At 40.8% G+C, this 24,808-nt stretch overlaps 1 protein-coding gene across 1 annotated transcript in view; it reads right to left on the bottom strand.

Moving 5' to 3' along the window:
- alk (ALK receptor tyrosine kinase) overlaps positions 1-24,808 on the bottom strand; it is a 738,611-nt gene that overhangs the window by 51,543 nt on the left and 662,260 nt on the right. Inside the window, exons 13-20 of the mRNA XM_052470437.1 lie at positions 23,086-23,233; positions 20,604-20,711; positions 16,100-16,238; positions 10,147-10,317; positions 9,760-9,858; positions 9,404-9,562; positions 5,571-5,684; positions 2,168-2,354 (exon numbers count right to left, since the gene is read on the bottom strand). Coding sequence (XP_052326397.1) covers positions 2,168-2,354; positions 5,571-5,684; positions 9,404-9,562; positions 9,760-9,858; positions 10,147-10,317; positions 16,100-16,238; positions 20,604-20,711; positions 23,086-23,233 — 1,125 coding nt within the window. The remainder of the gene's footprint in view (positions 1-2,167; positions 2,355-5,570; positions 5,685-9,403; positions 9,563-9,759; positions 9,859-10,146; positions 10,318-16,099; positions 16,239-20,603; positions 20,712-23,085; positions 23,234-24,808) is intronic.

The following is a 24,808-nucleotide window of genomic DNA, read 5'->3' as shown; positions in this document are numbered from 1 at the left end:
TTAATGGAACAATTCCCTTTTTATGCAATATTCTCTCTACCCGTATCCAGACCTTGAACTTAAGAATGATAATATTATGCTATTCACCAACTATTCTTTTGGGGTGGACATCAAAGACATGAAGGTGTGGCGGAGGTGTGTCTACAGTTGACAGTGACTCAATTCCCTCATAATTGTACCACGAATAAGGTTGAGCGAACCTACCGGTTCCAAGTGTAAAAAGCATCTAATTATTTTTTTCTGATGGAAATAAAAGCATTCTCCATGCACTGTAATTTAACAATTGCTAAGTGCTATTAATAAGAGAGAGGTAAAAAGTCATCCATTTCGAGAAGGGGATTGTAAATACACAAAGAAATTGTTTTAGATGAATTTTCCTTATGATCCCGAGACACGAATGAGAAACCATATAGAAACAAACTGAAAATCATATCAACATGACATGTATTTGCGGCCCCTTTTCAACAGTGAAGTAGACCAAAAATAGCTGTGCCTTTATTCAGAGTTTTTATTGTATGCCCTCATAATTTGCGGGGATGAAATTTGGAGACCCAAGCTATAGGCCTCTGCAGCACCAAACCTGCATAGTTGATTGAATGTGCTTTAGAATGGTTTAATTATTTGCAAGGGCTTTTCTCAGTTTTAGGCTATTTTACCATTTGTATCATGTTAAATATTAGCCACTATCGGCAGCCTCCGTCAGTAATACCACATACATCTATATTTTCCTTTGTAGGAAACTAGTTTAAATTTGTAACCTTTCTTTTCTCTGTCACGTGCGGTATAGTTGTTCCTGAGAGTCGCTTGCAATAGTGGATTATATAAGGCTCACATTGTGTAATAATTTGTGTCACGTTGGTAACAATGATTCTCGGAGACAGGCACAGGAATGTGAAATATATATATAAGTTTTATTATACCCTAAATTACGGCGTGCCGTGTAAAGGCACTGGGACGAAGACCAAACAAACACGTAACAAAAACAAAGGGTAGAAACCCAAAACAAAAGAGTGAGGAGTACCTTGAATAAATAGCACATGTGCACAATGATTAACACACCGGACGAGACCCGTAATCATCTGGGCAATCCACAAATGCTCAAAAGCCAAAACACACAGGACAGGTACTCACACGTACCAACGGACATTGTAACAATAAATCGACAGCGCCGTGGTGAACAAAGGGCACATTTGTACATGTACACGGTACAACCACTAATGATTGTAATACAAATACAATCAGTACGAATAGGGCGCAATGAAAGTTCCAGAGGGATCCATGACAATTTGGGACATGTAGCCCATATGAATCATTATGGAATTCAGATCACATGTAGCAGTTTAAAGATGGAACCTGGTGCACGGTTCACGATGACTGGACTGTGGTCATACAGTCATACGTTTATAGGACTATTGTTCAACCCCTATTGTACACTTCCAATATTTCATGGATTGAATTTGAATATGGAAACTTTTCAGGATGAATCAAACCACTGTATTTTGGATTCATCAATATATTCACTGCGTGAAGGATCTCCAAACGTGTTTTTTTCCTTCATTTTATTGATACATACTTTCCTAACACAAGAATTTGACAAAATAATCGCCAAGATCAGTGTATTTTCAAGTGGACCTGTTGAAGCAGAAATGGCATATATCTTAATATCAAAATAGGCATATATCTAAATGGTTTTCTTTCACTGATCTCTATATTCTGAACCTGTTCTCTCGATGTATTCTAGTGAGTCTGTCGACAAAATTTGAATTAAAGTTACACCGTATTTAACGGGATGACTTAAGATAAACACGCTGAAAACCCTATTGAATGAAAACTTGACCAGCAATTGGGAGTATTTTCAATGGTTGGATTACATTTATTCAGTGCCTGCAAGGTAGCCACACCTATAGAGCCCATTACGCACCTGCATAGGCAAGTCTGAATATCAACTACTGAGAAAGGTGTAGGAAAGGTGTGTGTAAGAAATGTGTACATTTCCTAAGTCTGAATCGGCCCCCTAGTGAACACCACCCTGATGTGTGGTGAGATTTCTAGCTCAAATGACTGCTGTGGCATCACCCAGGTGGTAGTGGGTGAGGCAAGTTTTAAGACAGCTGAAGTAAACTTATTCTAATTGTTGTTGTTTATTACTTTTTGAAGGCTAGTGTACCTGGTGAGGGAGATGTTGCGTCGGGGCACCTCCTTCAGGTCGTTGACAGAGGCGGACTTCCCAGCGAAGCAGTAGTTGGGGTTGTAGTCAGTCATGATGGTTGAAGCCCTCAGCTTGCTCAGTTTACAGTCCGGGCTCTGGAGCTCCAGCTGAATGGACTGGAGCTCTGTATGCTTACGTCTGTACACTGCATAGACAAGAATATACATATACTATGAGGAGATATGGACAGATATGTGAAGGGTTGTAAAAAAGGACCCATGTTGGTACATCGTCAACAGACGCTTCATATGCAAACGTAAAACATATGACGGGTGATAATAACAGGTGCTTTCTTCTGGTGCTTTGCCAAATGTGTCATGACCCTTATGCCACCCTTTAATGTATATAGTATGAAATGTGCTTGTGAAATAATACTGAAATATCTACGTAGGCCTTATAAAGGGTTCACTACACCTTTAGAAAGCATACTCTGTTTAAAGTGTGACCAAATATTATCATAGTATGTCAAGAACATATGTATATGCAGAATGCAAATAAACGATGTAGTATGTACACATGGAAACAAACACACCACATGACATACACAGAAGTCAACCAGTAGGACAGCCACATACAGTATGCGACACGGCACTCCCCTCCCCCTCTTATACACATGTACACATACACACATTAACACCCTAGAGCGCTGCAGCAGACAAACAAACGGCTCCGACCAGGGCTGCAAACACATAAGTTGCTGAATATACAATATGTGAACTTATTTATTTATGAACTGGTAATGCACGAGCTCTGTCAACTGCCAGTTAACTGGTTGTCCATCATTAGTGTCTTTCATTCATCAGTGTGTGTGGGTGGGTGTGTGTGCTCACTCATTGTTGCAATGCCGCCACACGTCTTCTTCCCCCACCTGTACATCATGCTGATGTGATGAAGTCCCCCCCTCCAAGGGTATTTATTCCAGTAAGTAAGTGCTTTCGGATTCTGTGTAGAAGTCTCCAGGGAATCTACAGCCTTTGTAAGTGACAGTGTGGACGAGTGGGTGTTTGTAAAGAATGTAAATGCAATGTGTGTGTGCATTATTATTCCTGTGTGTGTGTGTTTATGCACATACAGTACCAGTCAACAGTTTGGACACATTTACTCATTCAAGGGTGTAGTATAATAGTGAAGACATCAACTATGAAATAACAGTTATGGAATCATGTAGTAACCAAAAAAAGTGTTAAACAAATCAAAATAGATTTTATTTTTGAGATTCTTCAAAAAAGAAGCCACCCTTTGCCTTGATGACAGCTTTGCACACTAATTTGAGCCAATCGGTTGTATTGTGATAAGATAGGGGTGGAATACAGAAGATAGCCCTATTTGGTAAAATACCAAGTCCCATATTATTGCAAGAACAGCTTGCCAAAAAGCAAAGAGAAACGACAGTACATCGTATCTTTAAAACATGAAGGTCAGTCAACACGGAACATTTCAAGACCTTTGAAAGTTTCTTCAAGTGCAGTCGCAAAAAACATTATGCGCTATGATGAAACTGGCTCTCAAGGGGTTCCGCCACAGGAAAGGAAGACCTCTGCTGCAGAGGATTAGTTCATTACCGTTACCAGCCTCTGAAATTGCAGCACAAATAAATGCTTCACAGAGCTCAAATAACAGACACATCTCAACATCAACTGTTCAGAGGGGATTGCGTGAATCAGACCTCTATTGATGAATTGCTGCAAAGAAACCACTAGTAAAGGACACCAATAATAAGAAGAGACTTGCTTGGGCCAAAAAACATGAGCAATGGACATTAGACATCACCAACAAATTAACTTGATCCAAGCACACCAACACAGACGTGAAGAGGGCATGACAAAACCTATTACCCCTCAGGAGACGGAAAAGATTTGGCATGGGTCCTCAGATCCTCTACAGCTGCACCATCGAGAGCTGGTGCAGCCACGCCTGGTATGGCAACTGCTCGGCCTCTGACCGCAAGGCACTACAGAGGGTAGTAGTGCATACGGCCCAGTACAACACTGGGGCCAATCTTCCTGCCATCCAGGACCTCTATAACAGGCAGTGTCAGAGGATGGCCCTAAAAATGGTCAAAGCCTCCAGCCACCCTAGTCAAAATATGTTCTCTCTGCTACTGCATGGCAAGCGGTACCGGAGTGTCAAGTCTAGGTCCAGCTTCTACCCCCAAGCCATAAGACTCCTGAACATCTAATCGAATGGCTACCCAGACGACCTCCATTGCCCCCCATCTTTTACGCTGCTGCTACTCTCTTATCTATGCAGAGTCATTTTAATAACTGTAACCTACGTACATGTACTGTACATATTACTTCAAGTACCTCAACTAACCAGTGCTCCCGCACATTGACTCTGTACCGGTACCCCCTGTATATAGCCCTGCTATTGTTATTTTACATCTTATTCTTATTTTTTAGGTATTTTTAAAAATCTGCATTGTTGGTTAGGGCTTGTAAGTAAGAATTGAAGGTCTAAGGTGTCTACACCTGTTGTATCCGGTGCATGTTACAAATAACATTTCATATGATTTCATTTAGACTGGTGGAAATCTGTCCTTCAGTATGATGAGTCCGTGTCTTTGTGAGATGCAGACTAGGTGAACGGATGATCTCCTCATGTGTGGTTCCCACCGTGAAGCATGGAGGAGGAGGTGTGATGGTGTGGGGGTGCTTTGCTGGTGACACTGTCAGTGATTTATTTAGACTTCAAGGCACACTTAACTAGCATGGCTACCACAGCTTTCTGAAGTGATCCGCCATCCCATATGGTTTGCACTGGTAGGACTATAATTTGTTTTTCAAGAGGACCATGACAACACACCTTCAGGCTGTGTAAGGGCTATTTGACAAAGAAGGAGAGTGATGGAGTTCTGCATCAGAGGACCTTGCCTCCACAATCACCCGAACTCAACCCTTTTGAGATGGTTTGGGATGATTTGGACCGCAGCGTGAAGGAAAAGCAGTCAACAAGTGCTCAGCATATGTGGGAACTACTTCAAGACTGTTGGAAAATTATTCCAGGTGAAACTGGTTTAGAGAATGCCAAGAGTGTGCAAAGTTGTTTTGGTTAATACTTGATTCCAAATGTGTTATTTCATATTTGTGATGTCTGCACTATTATTATACAGTGTAGAAAATAGTACAAACAACTAAAAACCCGGGATTGAGTAGATGTCGAAACTTTTGACTTGAACTGTACATGTGCGCACATAACATGTGTTCAGATGCAATGGTGTGTGTTGTGTGCTCACAGTACAGTATGTATGTATGGATAACCCCAAATACCCACGTTTGCAATATTCCTCATGCTAAAAGTGTGCGTGCATATGTGTCCCCGAATAAGTCTGTTTTTGTATCCTATGCATTTCACCACCTACTGATCATGACTCCAGACACAGCCAACAGCAGGGTAGCAATGAGGGCTGAAGTCCCCACAGACAAAACCAGGGCCAACTGGGACAGGGAGGGCTGGGGAGGCAGGGGAGACACCTCTGTCAGGGGAGAGAAGAGATCAGATCTGGGTCAAATACATCTTATTTTAAGAGCACCAAGACATGAACTGAATATTAGTGATGGACACTAAATGCTGTTGCATTTTATCAATACTATATTGCTATATATTGGTTTAATAAAAAACATTCCAAATGTGTGAATGTTCACTTTTCTGTTCAAGTCCAGACAATTGCTTGCTGATTGCCCATCGAGCCAGGTGTGAGTGTTCGGAGAGTCTAAACTTACCCATATCAAACACTATGTGTGTGTGCGTGCGTCAGGACTTGCCCTTTTGGGTGAGAATCATATGCGCCAGACCCCCCCCCCCTCTCCCACCACATTTTTATGACGGTCGTAAATACCTGCAGGAAAACACTCTCTCCCACTCATTCAGAAATGGAAGTTAAATTCCATTGCTACCACAGAGAGAGACGTTGCAGTACGGTAACATCAAAAGGTTGAATAATTAAACTATTTCTGTAATCCAAACAGTTTGAAAGGTCCGTGGGTACTTAAAGAACAATTATGTCAGAGCAGTTGTTTTGGGATCTCATTAAGGTTGGTATAACAACATAACTGTATCTCTGGATGTGTATATTTCCCAGTTATCAGGTTTACATCTAAATGTTGTGGAACTTACAGTTGAAGTCAGAAGTTTACATACACTTAGGTTGGAGTCATTTAAACTCGTTATTCAACCACTCCACACATTTCTTGTAAACAAACTATAGTTTTGGCAAGTCGGTTAGGACATCTACTTTGTGCATGACACAAGTAATTTTTTCAACAATTGTTGAGACAGATTATTTCACTAATAATTCACTGTATCACAATTCCAGTGGGACAGATGTATAGATACACTAAGTTGACTGTGCCTTTAAACAGCTTGGGAAATTCCAGAAAATTATGCTGTGGCTTTAGAAGCTTCTGCTAATTGACATAATTTGAGTCAATTGGATTTGTACCTGTGGAGGTATTTAAAGGCCTACCTTCAAACTCATTGCCTCTTTGCTTGACATCATGGGAAAATCAAAAGAAAGCTGCCAAGACCTCAGAAAAAAAATTCTAGACCTCCACAAGTCTGGTTCATCCAATTTCCAAATGCCTGAAGGTACCACGTTCATCTGTACAAACAATAGTATGCAAGAAAAACACCATGGGACCACGCAGCCATCATACGGCTCAGGAAAGAGATGCGTTCTGTCTACTAGAGATTAGTGTACTTTGGTGCGAAAAGTGCAAATCCATCCCAGAACAACAGCAAAGGACCTTGTGAATATGCTGTAGGTAACAGGTACAAAAGTATCTATATCCACAGTAAAACAAGTCCTATATCGACACAACCTGAAAGGTCACTCAGCAAGGAAGAAGCCACTGCTCCAAAACAGCCAAAAAAAAGCCAGACTACGGTTTGCAAATGCACATGGGGACAAAGATTGTACTTTTTGGAGAAATGTCCTCTGGTCTGATGAAACAAAAAAAGAACTGTTTGGCCATAATGACCATCACTATGTTTATAGGAAAAGGGGGGAGGCTTGCAAGCCGATGAACACCATTCCAAACGTTAAGCACGGGGGTGGCAGCATCATGTTGTGGGGATGCTTTTGTGTAGTAGGAACTGGTGCACTTCACAAAATAGATGGCATCATGAGGCAGGAGAATTATGTGGATATATTGAAGCAACATCTCAAGACATCAGTCAGGAAGTAATTAGTAACCGGAAGGTTGCAAGTTCAAACCCCCGAGCTGACAAGGTACAAATCTGTCGTTCTGCCCCTGAACAGGCATTTAAGCCACTAGGCCGTCACTGAAAATAAGAATTTGTTCTTAACTGACTTGCCTAGTTAAATAAAGGTAAAAAAATAAAAAGCTTGGTCGCAAATGGGTCTTCCAAATGGACATTGACCCTAAGCATACTTCCAAAGTTGTGGCAAAATGGCTTAAGGACAACAAAGTCAAGGTATTGGAGTGGCCATCACAAAGCCCTGACCTCAATCCTATAGATGATTTGTGGGCAGAACTGAAAAAGCATGTGTGAGCAAGGAGACCTACAAACCTGATTCAGTTACACCAGCTCTGTCAAGAGGAATGGGCCAAAATTCACCCAACTTATCTCAGCTTATGGAAGGTTACCCAAAACGTTTGACCCAAGTTAAACAATTTAAAGGCAATGCTACCAAATAATAATTGAGTGTATGTAAACTTCTGACCCACTGGGAATGTGATGAAAGAAATAAAAGTAATAAATAAAAACTCTCTACTATTATTTTGACATTTCACATTCTTAGAATAAGACAGGGAATTTTTACTAGGATTAAATGTCAGGAATTGTGAAAAACTGAGTTTAAATGTATTTGGCTAAGGTGTACGTAAACTTCCGACTTCAACTGTATATTATTAAGTATGAAACTATTTGTGAGAAGATGAAATGTGATGTTAGCCTTCTAAATGAGAATTGTTTTTCATATAAGCACGGCCATGTGAGCACAGACATTGTGGCAACGTGATGGATCCGCCCTCCAAAGGTGAGTGCTCTTAAACGACTGCTAACGAAATGTACATTAGACCAGAGAACGTGAGGATGCAGTCCACACGTAGAAATGGATAAGAAATGTACATCTCTAGAGACCAGTACATTGTCGGGTTGCTACGGGCGTGTAAAATGGTTCTAGCTCTACATTAGACCAGCAGCGTAAGCTGAAATGTACGAAATGGTTAGAAACTCTGAAACTCTCTCTCTCTCGAAGAAGAAGAAGACTTCACAGGAACATTCAGTTTGCAGCTGTTGAAGTACTTTAGTCTAGTAAACTCAACCGAGGACCACCGGGTGGTACTCTTAAATACCCATTCTACAAAAGACAGGGTGATCTCTGGTGGACAACCAGAGACTTACAACTCGAGACTTCATGTCAAATTACTCCCTGTAGATGGATTGAGTGTTTTCAACAGACAGACAGCAAAGACATACACACGTAAATATGTACATGGCAATTCTTTAAAATGAGTGGCCGTTCATGTGCAAAGTATTTGCATTTCCCTGAGCATAGTTATCAGCTGTATGTACGTTAGTGGAATTCCTTTGTCTCTCCCTTTCCTTCTCTTTTGAATCCGCCATTTTGTGAAACAAGATGTCATATCAGTTCAATCCACTAGGGATTTTTCATTGCATTGTGTAGTAATCAATGTGTAAGCTCTCCTGTTTGTATGTTTATGTAATTCTGTGTGATTATTTAGTTAGTTAGTAAATAAATAATTATTTAATAAAAATAATATCGCTGATTCATCATTTATGCTAGGGTTCGTGTAGATATCCAAGAGTTTTGCGACATTCAGAATGAGGCTGAAGGTAAATAGGAATTAATGAATTGACTGTGACTGATGTAACAGATATGTATATCTTTAGAGTTTAGTCGGGAGAAAGTAACTTTTTCCACGGTGCCCCAGATTACTACTTAATTAATTGTTAAATTATTCATTTAATGGCATAATAATTGAACGTGGTATGTAATAATTTTATAAAATAACAGTCAAACACTATTAATGATAGTCAAGACACGACAGTGCTCATTTGTGTGTCAACTACCTATTTGTATAACTTTTCAAATATCTGTTTAATTTTTACTTACTGTCCACAACTGGATCCAAACAATGTGTTCAATTGCAGTTTGTGTGTGTGTGTGTGTGTATGAGAGTGAGAGAGAGTGTGTGTGTCTCTGACCTGTTGATGAGTTGATACAAGACACACCGTCGCGGGCCAGTACAAAGTCCACGTCACAGTAACACAAGGTCCCCTCCTCGTTCTTGTGACATTCGCCCGTCTCACAGTGGCTACAGTTTAGCACGGGGCCGATGATCACCTCTCCGTCACTTTCCATACCTACAGGCACAGACACCGGACATGGTAAACAGGATACATGCTGCATACATGGTTCAGTTCCCACTTTTATCGCCCGGGGCTTGAAACAGCAACTTCCGGCTACTGGTCCACCTCACTAACCTTTTACCTTGCCGGTTGCCGCCCTATAGTTCATAGAAAGTGTTAGTGTGATTGTCTCTCATTTCATCATCTGTTACCTTTCAGAGGGTCCAGGAAGGTCTCTCCCTCTGGGCTGATGAAAGAGGAGCCGTCGTCTCCATCCTGCTTTGGGTCATTAGCTTCAGAGGTGCTGCCACCTAGAGAAAGGGAGGGGGATGGTGGTGGTAATAAAATAACACAATTAGTCAGTGAACTTATTACAGAGTACCTTAATGGCATAAATGTTTTATTTAATCTAAAGTGCTACCTGATGAAATATGTAATGACAGATAATGATAATTTGTTAGACCAACCAATGGCAAAGGGACAACCTACCTTAACATGTTAAGGCAAGACTGGAGATGGTAATGTCATATTAGTTTTGTTATATATTCATGTTACAATGCTATATACTGTATATTTACTGTAAATATGTTTTCACATACCTCTATAGCCCCCTCCTCCACCACCGGTTGTACAGGCACCTCCCCCTCCCCCGAAACCCCCTCGGGTCTCCCAGCTGAACTTAATGCAGGGCTGCCCCCCCTGTCCTCCGAGTATGAGGGGTCTCCCGCCCTGAGACCCAGGGTTACTGTCATGCCAACCTCCGCCTCCACCTGACACACACAAAGACACAAAGGAAAAACCCCAAGACAGTTATACGCTGAAATAAATAATGTACACACATTTACAGATACTTCTTGGATATCCAATAAATCAATTGATTATTGATTGAGTGGTTGATTGATTGATTGATTCCTGGATTGTCATAGTATTTGAAAGTTGCAAGTAAGTCTTCACACGGGGCACCATATAATGTAGATGTAGGATGTTTTCATGGGATGGGCAATGATAATATTATGATTATTTGATTCAAACTCCTTAACATCCACCCATTCACACTCAGGTCCATTGTCTGAAATAACATCACAAGGAATGCCTCCGGCACCGAGCCAAAAAGACAGTAAATACCCCTGTATCTGACAGAGACTTGGCAGTAATTTGTAGTAGCTGTAGTCAGCACTAAAAACCCTCAATTAAACCTACCAACACTCTCCCGGCTTGCGTCTTGCCCTAATTTCCCTTCCTCTTTCTCCTCTTGGTTACAGAGAGAATGAAACAAACAAAGTAAATCCAAAACTTGTAAAAAAGAACACCATATGAATGCCAGCAACAAACAGCACAGGCAGAGTGAATATTTCATTTCGCGCTCACCAGGCTCCACTCACAGTAAGCCTAAGGCCTACTGAACAGCCAAATCAATATATTATGTTCTGCGAGGTGCAGTCAACTCAAAACGAGTGAATAATGGAGACCAAGATGTGTACAAAATAACGGTAATGGAGAGGCGTTGTGTTTGCACCCAGGGTAGAACAGGAGAGAGAAAAATTGTGAAGGAATAGACATGCAAGATTGTCGTCTTGTCCTGTCTTGTTTTACTAGTAAGAAAGATAAATATGACTATGCACAGAGGTAGCAAGGCTATGAAACGCATGTATCAGGGATGGAATAGAAGTACAAGAAGTGCACTGAGAATAAATGTTTTTTAAATAGATGTGTGCATGTTAATGTATGTTTCTATCTGGGAGCAAACACATTTTCTTAGGACTGTCAAACGATTTACTTAACAGATGTCTACCTGGAGTACACCCAGGCAGACATACCCTCATAAAGACACTAAAACATAACTACCAATCCAATTAAGTGATTGAGTACAAACTCAAACTGTTACTGTTGGACAACATACTCAATAATATTCTCTATTGCCATAAACAGAACTACACAAGCAAAACTGGAATACACCCAAAATCAGTGTATCTTATCCAATACGACATTCTACAGTAAATCCCTTGCATTTTGCAACTCAAACTTCAACCCGAAACATCAAACTTTCCATTGTCCTTGCTGGCAAAAACAGGAAACAAATAATAACGGTATACAAGCTGATTTAGCAATACTGCAAACTAACATTATCTATCCACTCCAAAGGATACTCCAGAGCACAAGCCACTGAAAACATGCATAAATTTATTAGGATCCCCATTACCCAGCGACAAAAATGACAGCCAGTCTTACTGGGGTCCGTCATATAACTAAAAAGACATTACAGACAAAATACTTCACAATTTAAATTAGCATGTAGTGTGTGTGCATCTATCAATTACACATACATGTCAGTACATGTCAGTACATACACAACAAGTAGGTCACATGTTGGAGAGACAGTGTGTTGTGAGGTTTTTCTTTATATGTTTTTTGAAGCCAGGTGTGCTGTTCACTTGCACTACATAAAATGAAAGGGAGTTCTGTATATGAGATGTAAGGGTGTTCCATACATTCATGGCTCTGTATATGAGATGAACGGGAGTTCCATACACTCATGACTCTGTATATGAGATGAAAGGGAGTTCCATACACTCATGGCTCTGTATATGAGATGAACGGGAGTTCCATACACTCATGACTCTGTATATGAGATGAAAGGGAGTTCCATACATTCATGGCTCTGTATATGAGATGGAAGGGAGTTCCATACACTCATGGCTCTGTATATGAGATGAACGGGAGTTCCATACACTCATGGCTCGGTATATGAGATGAAAGGGAGTTTCATACACTCATGGCTCTGTATATGAGATGAAAGGGAGTTCCATACACTCATGGCTCTGTATATGAGATGAAAGGGAGTTCCATACACTCATGGCTCTGTATATTAGATGGAAGGGAGTTCCATACACTCATGGCGCTGTATATTAGATGGAAGGGAGTTCCATACACTCATGGCTCTGTATATTAGATGGAAGGGAGTTCCATACACTCATGGCTCTGTATATTAGATGGAAGGGAGTTCCATACACTCATGGCTCTGTATATTAGATGAAAGGGAGTTCCATACACTCATGGCTCTGTACATGAGATGGAAAGGAGTTCCATGCACTCATGGCTCTGTATATTAGATGAAAGGGAGTTCCATACACTCATGGCTCTGTATATGAGATGGAAGGGAGTTCCATACACTCATGGCTCTGTATATTAGATGAAAGGGAGTTCCATACACTGCCTTGAATTTGTTCTGGACCTGGGGACTATGAAAAGACCCATGGTGGCATGTTTGGTGGCGTAAGTGTGTGTGTCAGTGTTGTGTGTAAGTTTACTTTGCAAACAATGTGGAATTTCTAACACACCATTCATTACCAAGTCTAGAAATTATGGACTATTAGTGGCCACACATTCCAAAACAGACTGCAACTCTTTGATAAGAGTTTCAGTGACCTCCTTAGCTGTGGTTGCTGATGCGTATACGATTGAATCATCAGCAAACGTGGACACACATGCTTTGTTTAATGTCAGTAGCAGTTCATTGGTACACATAGAACAGAGTAGAGGGCCTAGAGAGTTGCCCTGCCGTACACCACAGGTTACATTTGACATTAGAGAAGCGTACATTAAAGAAAACCCTTTGAGTTCTGTTAGATAGAAAGTTCTGAATCTGCACTGAAATCTAACAATACAGTTCCCACAATCTTCTTATTATCAATTTCTTTCAATCAATCATCAGTAATTTGTGTCAGTGCAGTACATGTTGAGTGCCCTTCTCTATAAGCATGCTGAAAGCCTGTTGTTAATGTATTTACAGAAAGTGGCATTGTATTTGGTCAAAGAATATTTTTTCCAACAGTTTGCTAAGAGCTGGCAGCAAGCTGATCTGCTGTTATAGCAGTGAAGGCTGCTTTACCACTTTGGGGTATCAGAATGAATTATGCCTCTCTCCAGGGAGTGGCTATAGAGTCAGCTACCATCCTCAGTAGCTTTTCATCTAAGTTGTCAATGCCATGTTTGTCATTGCTGTCACAATCGGACCAAGGCACAACGGATGTAGAGTTCCACATATTTATTGCAAAAACAAAACAATAAACTAACAACGAAACGTGACTACATGGTGCACATGCACAAAACACAAAATAATATCCCACAAACACAGGTGGGACAAATGCTACCTAAATATGATCCCCAATTAGAGACAACGATTACCAGCTGCTTCTAATTGGGAATCATACAAATCACCAACATAGAAAAATAAACTAGAACACCACATAGAAATAACAAACTAGAATACCCCCAGTCACGCCCTGACCTACTACACCATAGAGAAACAAGGGCTCTCTATATGGTCAAGCTGTGACAATTGCTGATCAATAACAATCTTTTTTCCACCTCTCCCACTACCTTTACAAACGTCAAACTTGCAATGCCTTTCTTTCAATATTAGTTTTTTTATACATGTGTTCAATGGCTCACTCTTCATTGTTTGTATTTGCCCACAAGTAATCATAAAAATAATTGGCTACATAAAATTGTTTTGTGATGAAAAAGCCATTCAATTTGAAGTACTCCAAAGTTTTTTCCCTTCATTCTTTACATCATTGAGCTTGGCTTCATAATACAATTTATTCTTCTTTTTTGTTGAGTTTAGTCACCACTTTTACATTTGCAGTAAGCCAATTGGGGTCACTCCTCAATTGTCTGGTGTGCCTTGTTAAAAGTTTACCTTAATTACCTCGACTAACCTGTCCCCCCACACATTGGCTTGGTACTGGTACCCCCTTAGCATGTAGCCTAATAACAATAACAATAGCCTTGTTATTGTTATTTATTGTGTAACTTTTTTTACTATAGTATATTTAGCAATTATTTTCTTACTCTGCATTGTTGGTTAAGGGCTAGTAAGTAATTTTAATAAAACATTCACGGTAATGTCTGCACCTGTTGTATTCGGCTCATGTGACAAATAAAATTAGATTTGAGATGAGTGGTAAATAATTATATTGATTTGTCAATAGAACTCAGTAGGGGAGCCCGCCGTTAAAAGGCTGTAGTTTTAGTGAAATAAAACTAAAAGAGGGAGCGGGATACAGGAGACCAGAATGGATTCCGGGCACACACCGAGGCATGCATACGCACGCACGCACGCACGCACGCACGCACGCACGCACGCACGCACACACACACACACACACACACACACACACACACACCAAATTAGTGTCATCCGTACAAGTCGAAGACCACCATCCCAACCGTCAAGCACGGTGGTGGCAGCATCATGTTGTGGGGGTGCTTTGCTGAAGGAGGGACTGGTGCACTTCACAAAATAGATGGCATCATGAGGTAGGAAAATTATGTGGATATATTGAAGCAACATCTCAGGACATCAGTCAGGCAGGGTAGCCTAGTGGTTAGAGTGTTGGACTAGTAACCAGAAGGTAGCAAGTTCAAACCCTTGAGCTAACAAGGTACAAATCTGTCGTTCTGCCACTGAACAGGCAGTTAACCCACTGTTCCTAGGCCGTCACTGAAAATAACAATTTGTTCTTAACTGACTTGCCTAGTTAAATAAAGGTAAAAAAATAAATAGTTTGGTTGCAAATGGGTCTTCCAAATGGACCCCAAGCATACTTCCAAAGTTGTGGCAAAATGGCTTAAGGAAAACAAAGTCAAGGTATTGGAGTGGCCATCACAAAGCCCTGACCTCAATCCCATAAAACATTTTTGGGCAGAACTGAAAAAGCGTATGAGAGCAAGGAGGCCTACAAACCTGGTTCAGTGACACTAGTTCTGTCAGGAGAAATGGTCCAAAATTCCCCCAACTTATTGTGGGAAGCTTGTGGAAGGCTACTCTAAACGTTTGACCCAAGTTAAACAATTTTAAGGCAATGCTACCAAATACTAATTAAGTGTATGTAAACTTCTGACCCACTGGGAATGTGATGATACAAATAAAACCTGAAAGAAATAATTCTCTGGATTTGTTGAGTTTAAATGTATTCCAGCAGCACGTTCCAGCAGGTATATCTCACTGATCATCCCCAAAGCCAACACGTCATTTGGTCGCCTTTCCTTCCAGTTCTCTATTGCCAGTGACTGGAACGAATTGCAAACATCGCTGAAGTTGGAGACTTTTATTTCCCTCACCAACTTTAAACATCAACTATCTGAGCAGCTAACCGATCACTACAGCTGTACATAGTCCATCTGTAAATAGCCCTACCTACCTCATCCCCATACTGTTTTTATTTACTTTTCTGCTCTTTTGCACACCAGTATGTCTACTTGCACATCATCATCTGCTCATTTATCAATCCAGTGTTAATCTGCTAAATTGTAATTAAATAAAGTAAAAAAATAGTTTGAAAAGAGGTTGCTTTCTCAGATCTGTATTCAAATAGTTTTAAGTTGTAATTTTTTGTTGTAGTCCTCTCCAAAGTAACTTTGATCCCACAGAAATGTTGTTACTTTCCACGAACCAGAGTTACAACTATAGGCATCCCGGGTCTGGCACACACACACGGAAACATACATATAGTCAAGCAGTTCTTCACAATACACACAGTGATTTACCTGCTGCTCCAGACTTCCCATTGCGCCCTGGTACATTGGTGTCATCCATCAACTCATCCTGGCTGTCGGATTGGCTGCTGTACCCACGTCCCCCACCCCCACCTGCGATGATCAGGGGGATGTGGACACCCCTCTGCACCTGTTACCATGGCAAATTAGTCAGTGATACGTTATCAATCTCTAGCAGAGCCATACTCAACAGACGGACCAACAAAAATGAATAAATAATCGGAACCCATTTGATCCCTGGTACCATAAGATCACACATAAGGTATGGCAAAATGTGTAGAATTGCAGGAAATTAGCTTTAAAACTGTAACATTTTCTCTCCGGCCCATGCCAAAACGTGTAAATTGCAGGAAATTAGCTTTGAAACTGGCAAAACGTGTAGAATTACAGGAAATTAGCTTGGAAACTGGAAATGGTTCTATCTGACAATAAGAGGGGTGTGAACAGTAGATCTGGGACCAGGTTAGGCATTTTACTACATTATTCTACTTAATCTTTATAAATACACACATATATATATATATGTATGTATATGTGTATATATATGTATGTATGTATATTTCTGTTGGCTGGGCTCCCTGCCTGTGCCATTAAACCCCTACAACTCATCCAGAACGCCGCAGCCCGTCTGGTGTTCAACCTTCCCAAGTTCTCTCACGTCACCCCGCTCCTCCGCTCTCTCCACTGGCTTCCAGTTGAAGCTCGCATCCGCTACAAGACCATGGTGCTTGCCTACGGAGCTGTGAGGGGAACGGCACCTCAGTACCTCCAGGCTCTGATCAGGCCCTACACCCAAACAAGGGCACTGCGTTCATCCACCTCTGGCCTGCTCGCCTCCCTACCACTGAGGAAGTACAGTTCCCGCTCAGCCCAGTCAAAACTGTTCGCTGCTCTGGCCCCCAATGGTGGAACAAACTCCCTCACGACGCCAGGACAGCGGAGTCAATCACCACCTTCCGGAGACACCTGAAACCCCACCTCTTCAAGGAATACCTAGGATAGGGTAAGTAATCCTTCTCACCCCCCTAAAAGATTTAGATGCACTATTGTAAAGTGGCTGTTCCACTGGATGTCATAAGGTGTATGCACCAACTTGTAAGTCGCTCTGGATAAGAGCGTCTGCTAAATGACTTAAATGTAAATGTAATGTACATTTACATTTACATTTAAGTCATTTAGCAGACGCTCTTATCCAGAGCGACTTACAAATTGGTGCATACACCTTATGACAACCAGTGGAACAGCCACTTGCATCTAAATCTTGTTGGGGGTGAGAAGGATTACTTACCCTTACCCTTGTAAATGTATATGTATGTATATATATATATGTATGTGTGTATTTATAAAGATTAAGTAGAATAATGTAGTAAAATGCCTAACCTGGTCCCAGATCTCCTGTTCACACCCCTCTTATTGTCAGATAGAACCATTTCCAGTACATATATACATATACTATATATACACATATACATATATATATATACACATATATATATACATATATATACACATATACATATATATGTATACACATATATATATACATATATATACACATATACATATATATATATACACATATATATATACATATATATATATATATTTATATATAAATATATATATATATATATATATATATATATATATATATACATATATATATATATATTTATATATAAATATTTTTATATATATATATATATATATATATATATATATATATATAAATATTTATATATAGTACCAGTCAAAAGTTTGGACACACCTACTTATTCAAGGGTTTTCTTTATTTTTACTATTTTCTACATAGCCAAATAATAGTGAAGACATCACAACTATGAAATATTGGAATCATGTCGTAACCCAAAAAATGTTTGAGATTTTTCAAAGTAGCCACCCTTTACCTTGATGACAGCTTTCAACACTCTTGGCATTCCCTCAGCCAATTTCATTAGGTATTCACCTGGAATGCATTTCAATTAACAGGTGTTCCTTGTTAAAAGTAATTTTCTGGAATTACTTTCCTGCTTAATGCATTTGAGCCAATCAGTTGTGTTGTGACAAGATAGGGGTGATTTACACAAGACCAAGCCCATATTATGGCAAGAACAGCTTAAATAAGCAAAGGGAAGCGACAGTCCGTCATTACTTTAAGACATAATGGTCAGTCAATCTGGAAATTTCAAAAACTTAGAACGTTTCCTCAAGTGCAGTCTCAAAAACCATCAAGCGATATGATGAAACTGTCTCTCATGAGGACCATCACAGGAAAGTAAGACCCAGAGTTACCTCTGCTGCAGAGGATGAGTTAGAGTTACCAGCCTCAGAAATTGCAGCCCAGATAAATTCTTTAGAGTTCAATTAACGTACACATCTCAACTATGTCGAGGAGACTGCGTGAATTAGGCCTTCATGGTCGAATTGCTGCAAAGAAACCACTACTAAAGGACACCAATAATAAGAAGAGACTTGCTTGGGCCAAGAAACTGCCATTGACCGCCGGAAATCTGTCCTTTGGTCTGATGTCATAATTAGAGATTTTTTGATCCAACCGCCGTGTCTTTGTGAGACGCAGAGTAGGTGAATGGATTAACTTTGATTGTGAAGCTTGGGGGAGGAGGTGTGATGTGTGGGAGTGATTTGCTGGTGACACTGTCAGTGATTTATTTAGAATTCAAGTCACACTTAACCAGCATGGCTACCACAGCATTCTGCAGCGTTACACCATCCCATCTGGTTTGCACATAGTGGGACTATGATTTGTTTTTCAACAGGAAAATTACCCAACACACCTCCAGGCTGTAGAAAGAGGAGGAAGGGAAGCGCAACTAAGGTACACAATAGTAAGTTTTGGTAGATAGAAGGTGCTCTTTGGTAAAAGGGGTAAATTGGTCTTCAAAAAGAAAGGAGGACCAAGGCACTCTTCATATAATTGATTAAAATGCCTTTATTAGTATGGCATGTTCAATAGAAACGCTTTTTTTAAACGACGAGTTTCTGCTGCATGGCCTTTGTCAGGGAGTATAAAAAAAGAGGAATACAAGGTCCTCTTTTAAACAGCTTATCAATTAGCCCTAATTGGAAGAGGGAGTGGTTACACAATTGATGGGACACACGTAGCAAGCAATACTATACACATTGAAATACTGTAGCTATGTTATCATAAAAATACAACTCCAAACTTGAAGTATCAGAACACTAAAAGGTAGGTCTAACCTTAAATATGACTGGGAGAAGTGTCAAGAATAACAAAGCTAAATATACCATAGTACACTAGAACACATAAAAACATGAACAACAACAGTCTAACCATAGCTGAGGGCAATAGAGCAAAATGTCACCTAGATGACAGCAAGGCTGTGTAAGGGCTATTTGAACAAGAAGGTTCGTGATGGAGTGCTGCATCAGATGACCTGGCCTCCACGATCACCTGACCTCAACCCTATTGAGAATGTTTGGGATGAGTTTCATAGTTTTGATGTCTTCACTATTATTATACAATGTAGAAAATAGTAAAAATAAAGTAAAACCCTTGAATGAGTAGGTGTATCCAAACTTTTGACTGCTACTGTATATATTTTTATACGCTATATTTTTGCCACAATTGGCAGTTACAATCGTGTCTCATCGCTGCAACTCCCCAACGGACTCGGGAGAGGCGAAGGTCGAGACTTATGCACCCTTCGAAACACAAACTACCAAGGCGCAGTGCTCTTGTACACACTGCTCTCTTAACCCGGAAGCAAGCCGAACCAATGTGTTGGAGGAAACACCATCCAAAGTCAGCTTGCAGGCTTCAGCCTGCCACATGGAGTCGCTAGAGCATAATGGGTTAAGGAAATCCCACCAGCCAAACTGTCCCCTAACCCGGACGATGCTGGGCCAGTTGTGCGCCATCCTATGGGGCGCACGGTCAGGCAGTGATACAGCCTAGGATCAAACCGAGGCTGTAGCGATGTAGCCTTAGACTGCTACGCCATTGATTCTCATGGGTTGCGAGGTGGGGGTTTGTTACTTCGCCGATAAATGACAATATTCATCTGGAACTTTGACAACCAGGAAATTTGTGTGACTTTAACAAATAATACTTCAATACCCCTGTTCTAGCATATATTATACATTTAATGGATATGTGTTTAGACCTGCTTCAGTCCAGCTTCAATTAAAAAGGAATAGCTGAAGGACATATAAAAAACATATTCATAAATCTAAATCACCTAATATATACCCTTTCCTTAAATTTATTTTCCTAACTTCTGTTCCTCATCAGATTCCTTCCTTCCTTCCTTCCTTCCTTCCTTCCTTCCTTCCTTCCTTCCTTCCTTCCTTCCTTCCTTCCTTCCTTCCTTCCTTCCTTCCTTCCTTCCTTCTTACGCATATCTGACAGTTGAAAGCAATATGAAATACATCTTTAGCCATATCAGTGATCAAGGAGGGCAAGAAAACTGGGAAAGCTTTATAAGACTATCGGGATGCGGGCTTCTCTCCTTACCTTGAACACATAGGTTCCTCCGCCTCCTCCGCCCCCGCCCCCTTGGACCCACGTCTTGTTTTCCAATGGCATCTGCTCCACACAGATCTTGTTTAGGATCTCGTTGGTCTACCAATGAGAATAGAAAAAGAGTGTATCCCTCAGTTTCTTTAATCAGGGCAAAATAACTAATTTGAGACATCGTATGTCTGTGCATCCAGGCTTCCTCATAAATCATGCATTGATGTCAATGGAAGATATCCGCTGAAGTCAAGTTCCATGCTCAGATCTTTAGTTACAATTGTGCCTTTACTAGCCTAGTAGCCTATTCCCAGGTCTGTTTGTGGTGTCTTGCCAACTTCAACAGTCATTGTCCAGCCAAACCAGATGTGACCAAGACCATATGAGTTGGCAAGACAGCACAAAGTGATCTGGGACCAGGCTTTTTACTGCATTTAGTGTGTTATTCTACCCAATCTGCCCATCGGCAACTTGGGCTATTATAACAAATGAGAGACGTATCAAGAGCCAAACGACTAGCGGTGTTGAGGACAGGTAATAATAACCAAACAGCCAAGTCAGACCCGTCCTTCCAACCCAAAACTTTTCATCAACCTTGGCCAGTATGGGAGCAGCGAGAGCTCAATTTCACACAGAATTACCCCTAACCCCCACCTGTTGCTCTTGCCATCCTGCTAGGGTTGAGGCACATAGTTTGTATGTGTGTGTAAGGGGATACAACTGAAATAAGTCTTCCACATTTAACCCAACACCTTAACCCAACACTTTAAGGCAGGGGGCTGCCTTAAATGACATCCACATCATCGGCACCCCGGGGAGTTGTTGGGGGTTAACAGCCTTGCTCAAGGGAAGAACGGCAGATTTTGCCACCTTGCTGACTCTGGGATTCGAACCAGCAAACTTTTGGATACTGGCCCAATGCTCTTAACCCTAGGCTACCTGCCGCCCCGTGTGTGTGTGTGTGTGCATGCGTGTGTGGTGTGGTGTGTTAAAGCCTAAAAGGATATTACTACTCCTACAGAGGGGAGGCTGTTTGAGAAACACTGACCACACAAACACCCTGAACTAATCATTTTTATAGCACCAACCACCTCTGGGAGTATCTACTCCCTTCGGGACTATAGACCTGATAGAGTCTGAGACCTCAAATGACTGCAGTTTCCCATTGACAATGTGTCTGGGCCACCTCTCTGCTTTCCCTTGTCTGACATTTTTTTTAATCCATTTTCCAAATGATTCCTGACTGAGAACCCCAAAGTGTAAGACAAATCCGGGATGAGGCCAAAAACAACATGATGGTGTCACGCCTTGGTCTTAGTATTTTGTGTTTTCTTTGATTGTTTGGTCAGGCCAGGGTGTGACATGGGTTTGTTTTGTTGTATTTCGTATTGGGGTTTTGTGGTTATTGGGATTGCGGCTGAGTAGGGGTGTTGTATGGGCTTGGCTGCCTGAGGCGGTTCTCAATCAGAGTCAGGTGATTCTCGTTGTCTCTGATTGGGAACCGTATTTAGGTTCGCTTTGTATTTCGTGGGTGATTGTTCCTGTCTCTGTGTAGTGTTCACCAGATAGGCTGTAATAGGTTTCACGTTCCGTTTGTTGTTTTTGTATTTATTAGTTATTTCATGTATCGTTCCGTTTTTCTTCATTAAAGACATGAGTAACCACCACACTGCATTTCGGTCCGACTCTCTTTCGACAAACGAAGAACGCCGTTACAGATGGAATGAGAGTAAATTCATTCCAACAACGTTTACAGGTGAAATGGCAAGGCAATCAATGGGATTACAATTCAAACGTGTTCCCTTATGGTGTGAGAGGAGTTTTGAGGATGTTCTTCTTTTTCCGTATCCCTGAGACTTCAAAATTCCAGTTTGGAATGTCGAGTTAGGCCATGCGGTAGTCTATAATAGGCTACTTATGGACTTCTGACGATCTGACATAATTTTGTATAGGTGTATAAGTGATAAAGCATTAGTGAAAGTACAAGTGATATATTCCACCTGGCTTATAAGAAGGCACAATTAAGCATTACTATAGCCCCAAAGACTCCGGAAAAAGAACCCTGGTTTTACCTAGGTCTGTCTTCATTGTATTTGTTTTTTCCCCCCAAGTTATCAGGCCCTTCTTATAGATATAGTCCTCTTAGATCTACACAGTCCTGGAAAAAGGTGTACCCAAATGCACTTCATCCCCCCAAAAATATGAATTAACCCAGAACCATTTAACTGGTGATGGTTTGTCCTGTCAATAAATCTTTCTGATCGATGCAGAAACAGAGTGGTCATTTTTCTTAATTTTTCTGGACAGTCAAAAGTTGATGTGTCCTGGGGTGACAAATGTTTTTTGGATCTACTCAGTCCTTTTAGCTCAGAGTGCCTTCCTCAGAGGTAGGAGATAGTGGCTGATTTGGGATGGGGCATAAGTGTGAAAGTGCTGAGCCTTGACATTTATTCAGAATAGTTTTGGGGAAGAGGGTACTCACATTGGGGCAGGCGTCCTCTCCTTTTTGGCCCACCAGGATGTGAAGCAACTCGCCCTCCTGAAGCAGGAAGTCTGCTGTGAGTTGGACACCATGTGACTTGGTCATGGTCAATACACTGCGACCTCCAGCTGCCCCACAAGCTGTGATCCTGTTTTGGACATACACACAAACGGAAAGGCATGAACCACCAGTGCATGGCATTAGAAATAATTTAACTTAAAGGTCTACCCCACCAAATTCACATAGAAATGTGAGTTATAGATCTGTCATCCCCATAGAAACCTAGTCTGATAAGCTGTAGATCCGTTCTATGTGTGCCATTTCTATGCTTCCCGTCCCTAAGGTTAGCTTTTGAGTCTTTTTAATTTTGGTTATGTACTCCAGCTTTAAACAACTGAAAATACGATCTTTATATATACAGTACCAGTCAAAAGATTGGACACACCTCCTCATTCAAGGGTTTTTCTTTATTTGTACTATTTTTTACATTGTAAAATACAAGTGAGGGCATCAAACTATGAAATAAAAATATGGAATCATGTAGCAACCAACGTGTTAAACAAATCAATATACAGTTTAGATTTTAGTTCTTAAAAGTAGCCACCCTTTGCCTTGATGACAGCGTTGGCATTCTCTCAACCAGCTTCACCTGGAATGATTTTCCAACAGTATTGAAGGAGTTGCCACATATGCTGAGCACTTGTTGGCTGCTTTTCCTTCACTCTGGGGTCCAACTCATCCCAAACCATCTCAATTGGATTGAGGTTGGGTTATTGTGGAGGCCAGGTCATCTGATGCAGCACTCCATCCCTCTACTTCTTCGTCAAATAGCCCTTAAACAGCCTGGAGGTGTGTTGGGTCATTGTCCTCTTGAAAAACAAATGATAGTCCCACTAGAGCAAACCAGATGGGATGGAGATCGCTGCAGAATGCTGTGTTAGCCATGCTGGTTAAGTGTGCCTTCAATTCTAAATAAATCACTGATAGTGTCACCAGCAAATCACTCCCACACATCACATCTCATTATAAAGACACGATGGTTGGAACCAAAAATCAAAAATTTGGATTCATCAGACCAAAATGACATATTTCCACTGGTCTAATGTACATTGCTAGTGTCTCTTGGCCCAAGCAAGTCTCTTCTTATTATTTTTGTCCTAAGGATCGGCATTCCGTCAACGGGACAGTTGTAAGTGATTCAACGCGTTATATTAACAACTAAGATTTTAGAGTAAATACAAGTGTCTTATTTCGGCTGAAAGCTTAAATTCTTGTTAATATAACTGCACTGTCCAATTTACAGTAGCTATTAGTAAGAAAAAATGCCCTGCTATTGTTTGAGGAGAGCTCCTGACAACAAAACACTTTTTTCAACGCAATAGGTTTGATAAATTCACCTCTGAAGGTGAAATGTGTACTTACATTCTGAAATCTTGCTCTGACTTATCATCCAAAGGGACCCAGAGATAACATGAAGTGTCATTTTGTTAGATTAAATACTTTTTCATATCCTTTAAAGGTCCATATAGCACGCACGATGGATTTTGTATTTCCACCTGTTCAATTTGCAAAGAAAGGAATCTGTGAAAATCTCACCCTAAACATTGTTTGAACAAGTCAAATCACATTCGTATCTATTCCTCAGAGATCCTAGAAGGTAACAAGACTTCACTATTTCATTGGGGGTGTAGTATATCCTATAGGATACCATATTTGGTGTCCT

Source organism: Oncorhynchus keta, chromosome 2 (genome assembly GCF_023373465.1).
Source record: "Oncorhynchus keta strain PuntledgeMale-10-30-2019 chromosome 2, Oket_V2, whole genome shotgun sequence".
Lineage (NCBI taxonomy): Eukaryota > Metazoa > Chordata > Actinopteri > Salmoniformes > Salmonidae > Oncorhynchus > Oncorhynchus keta.
The sequence above is the reverse complement of the archived record's forward strand: the minus strand, read 5'-3'. Positions and strand labels throughout refer to the sequence as shown.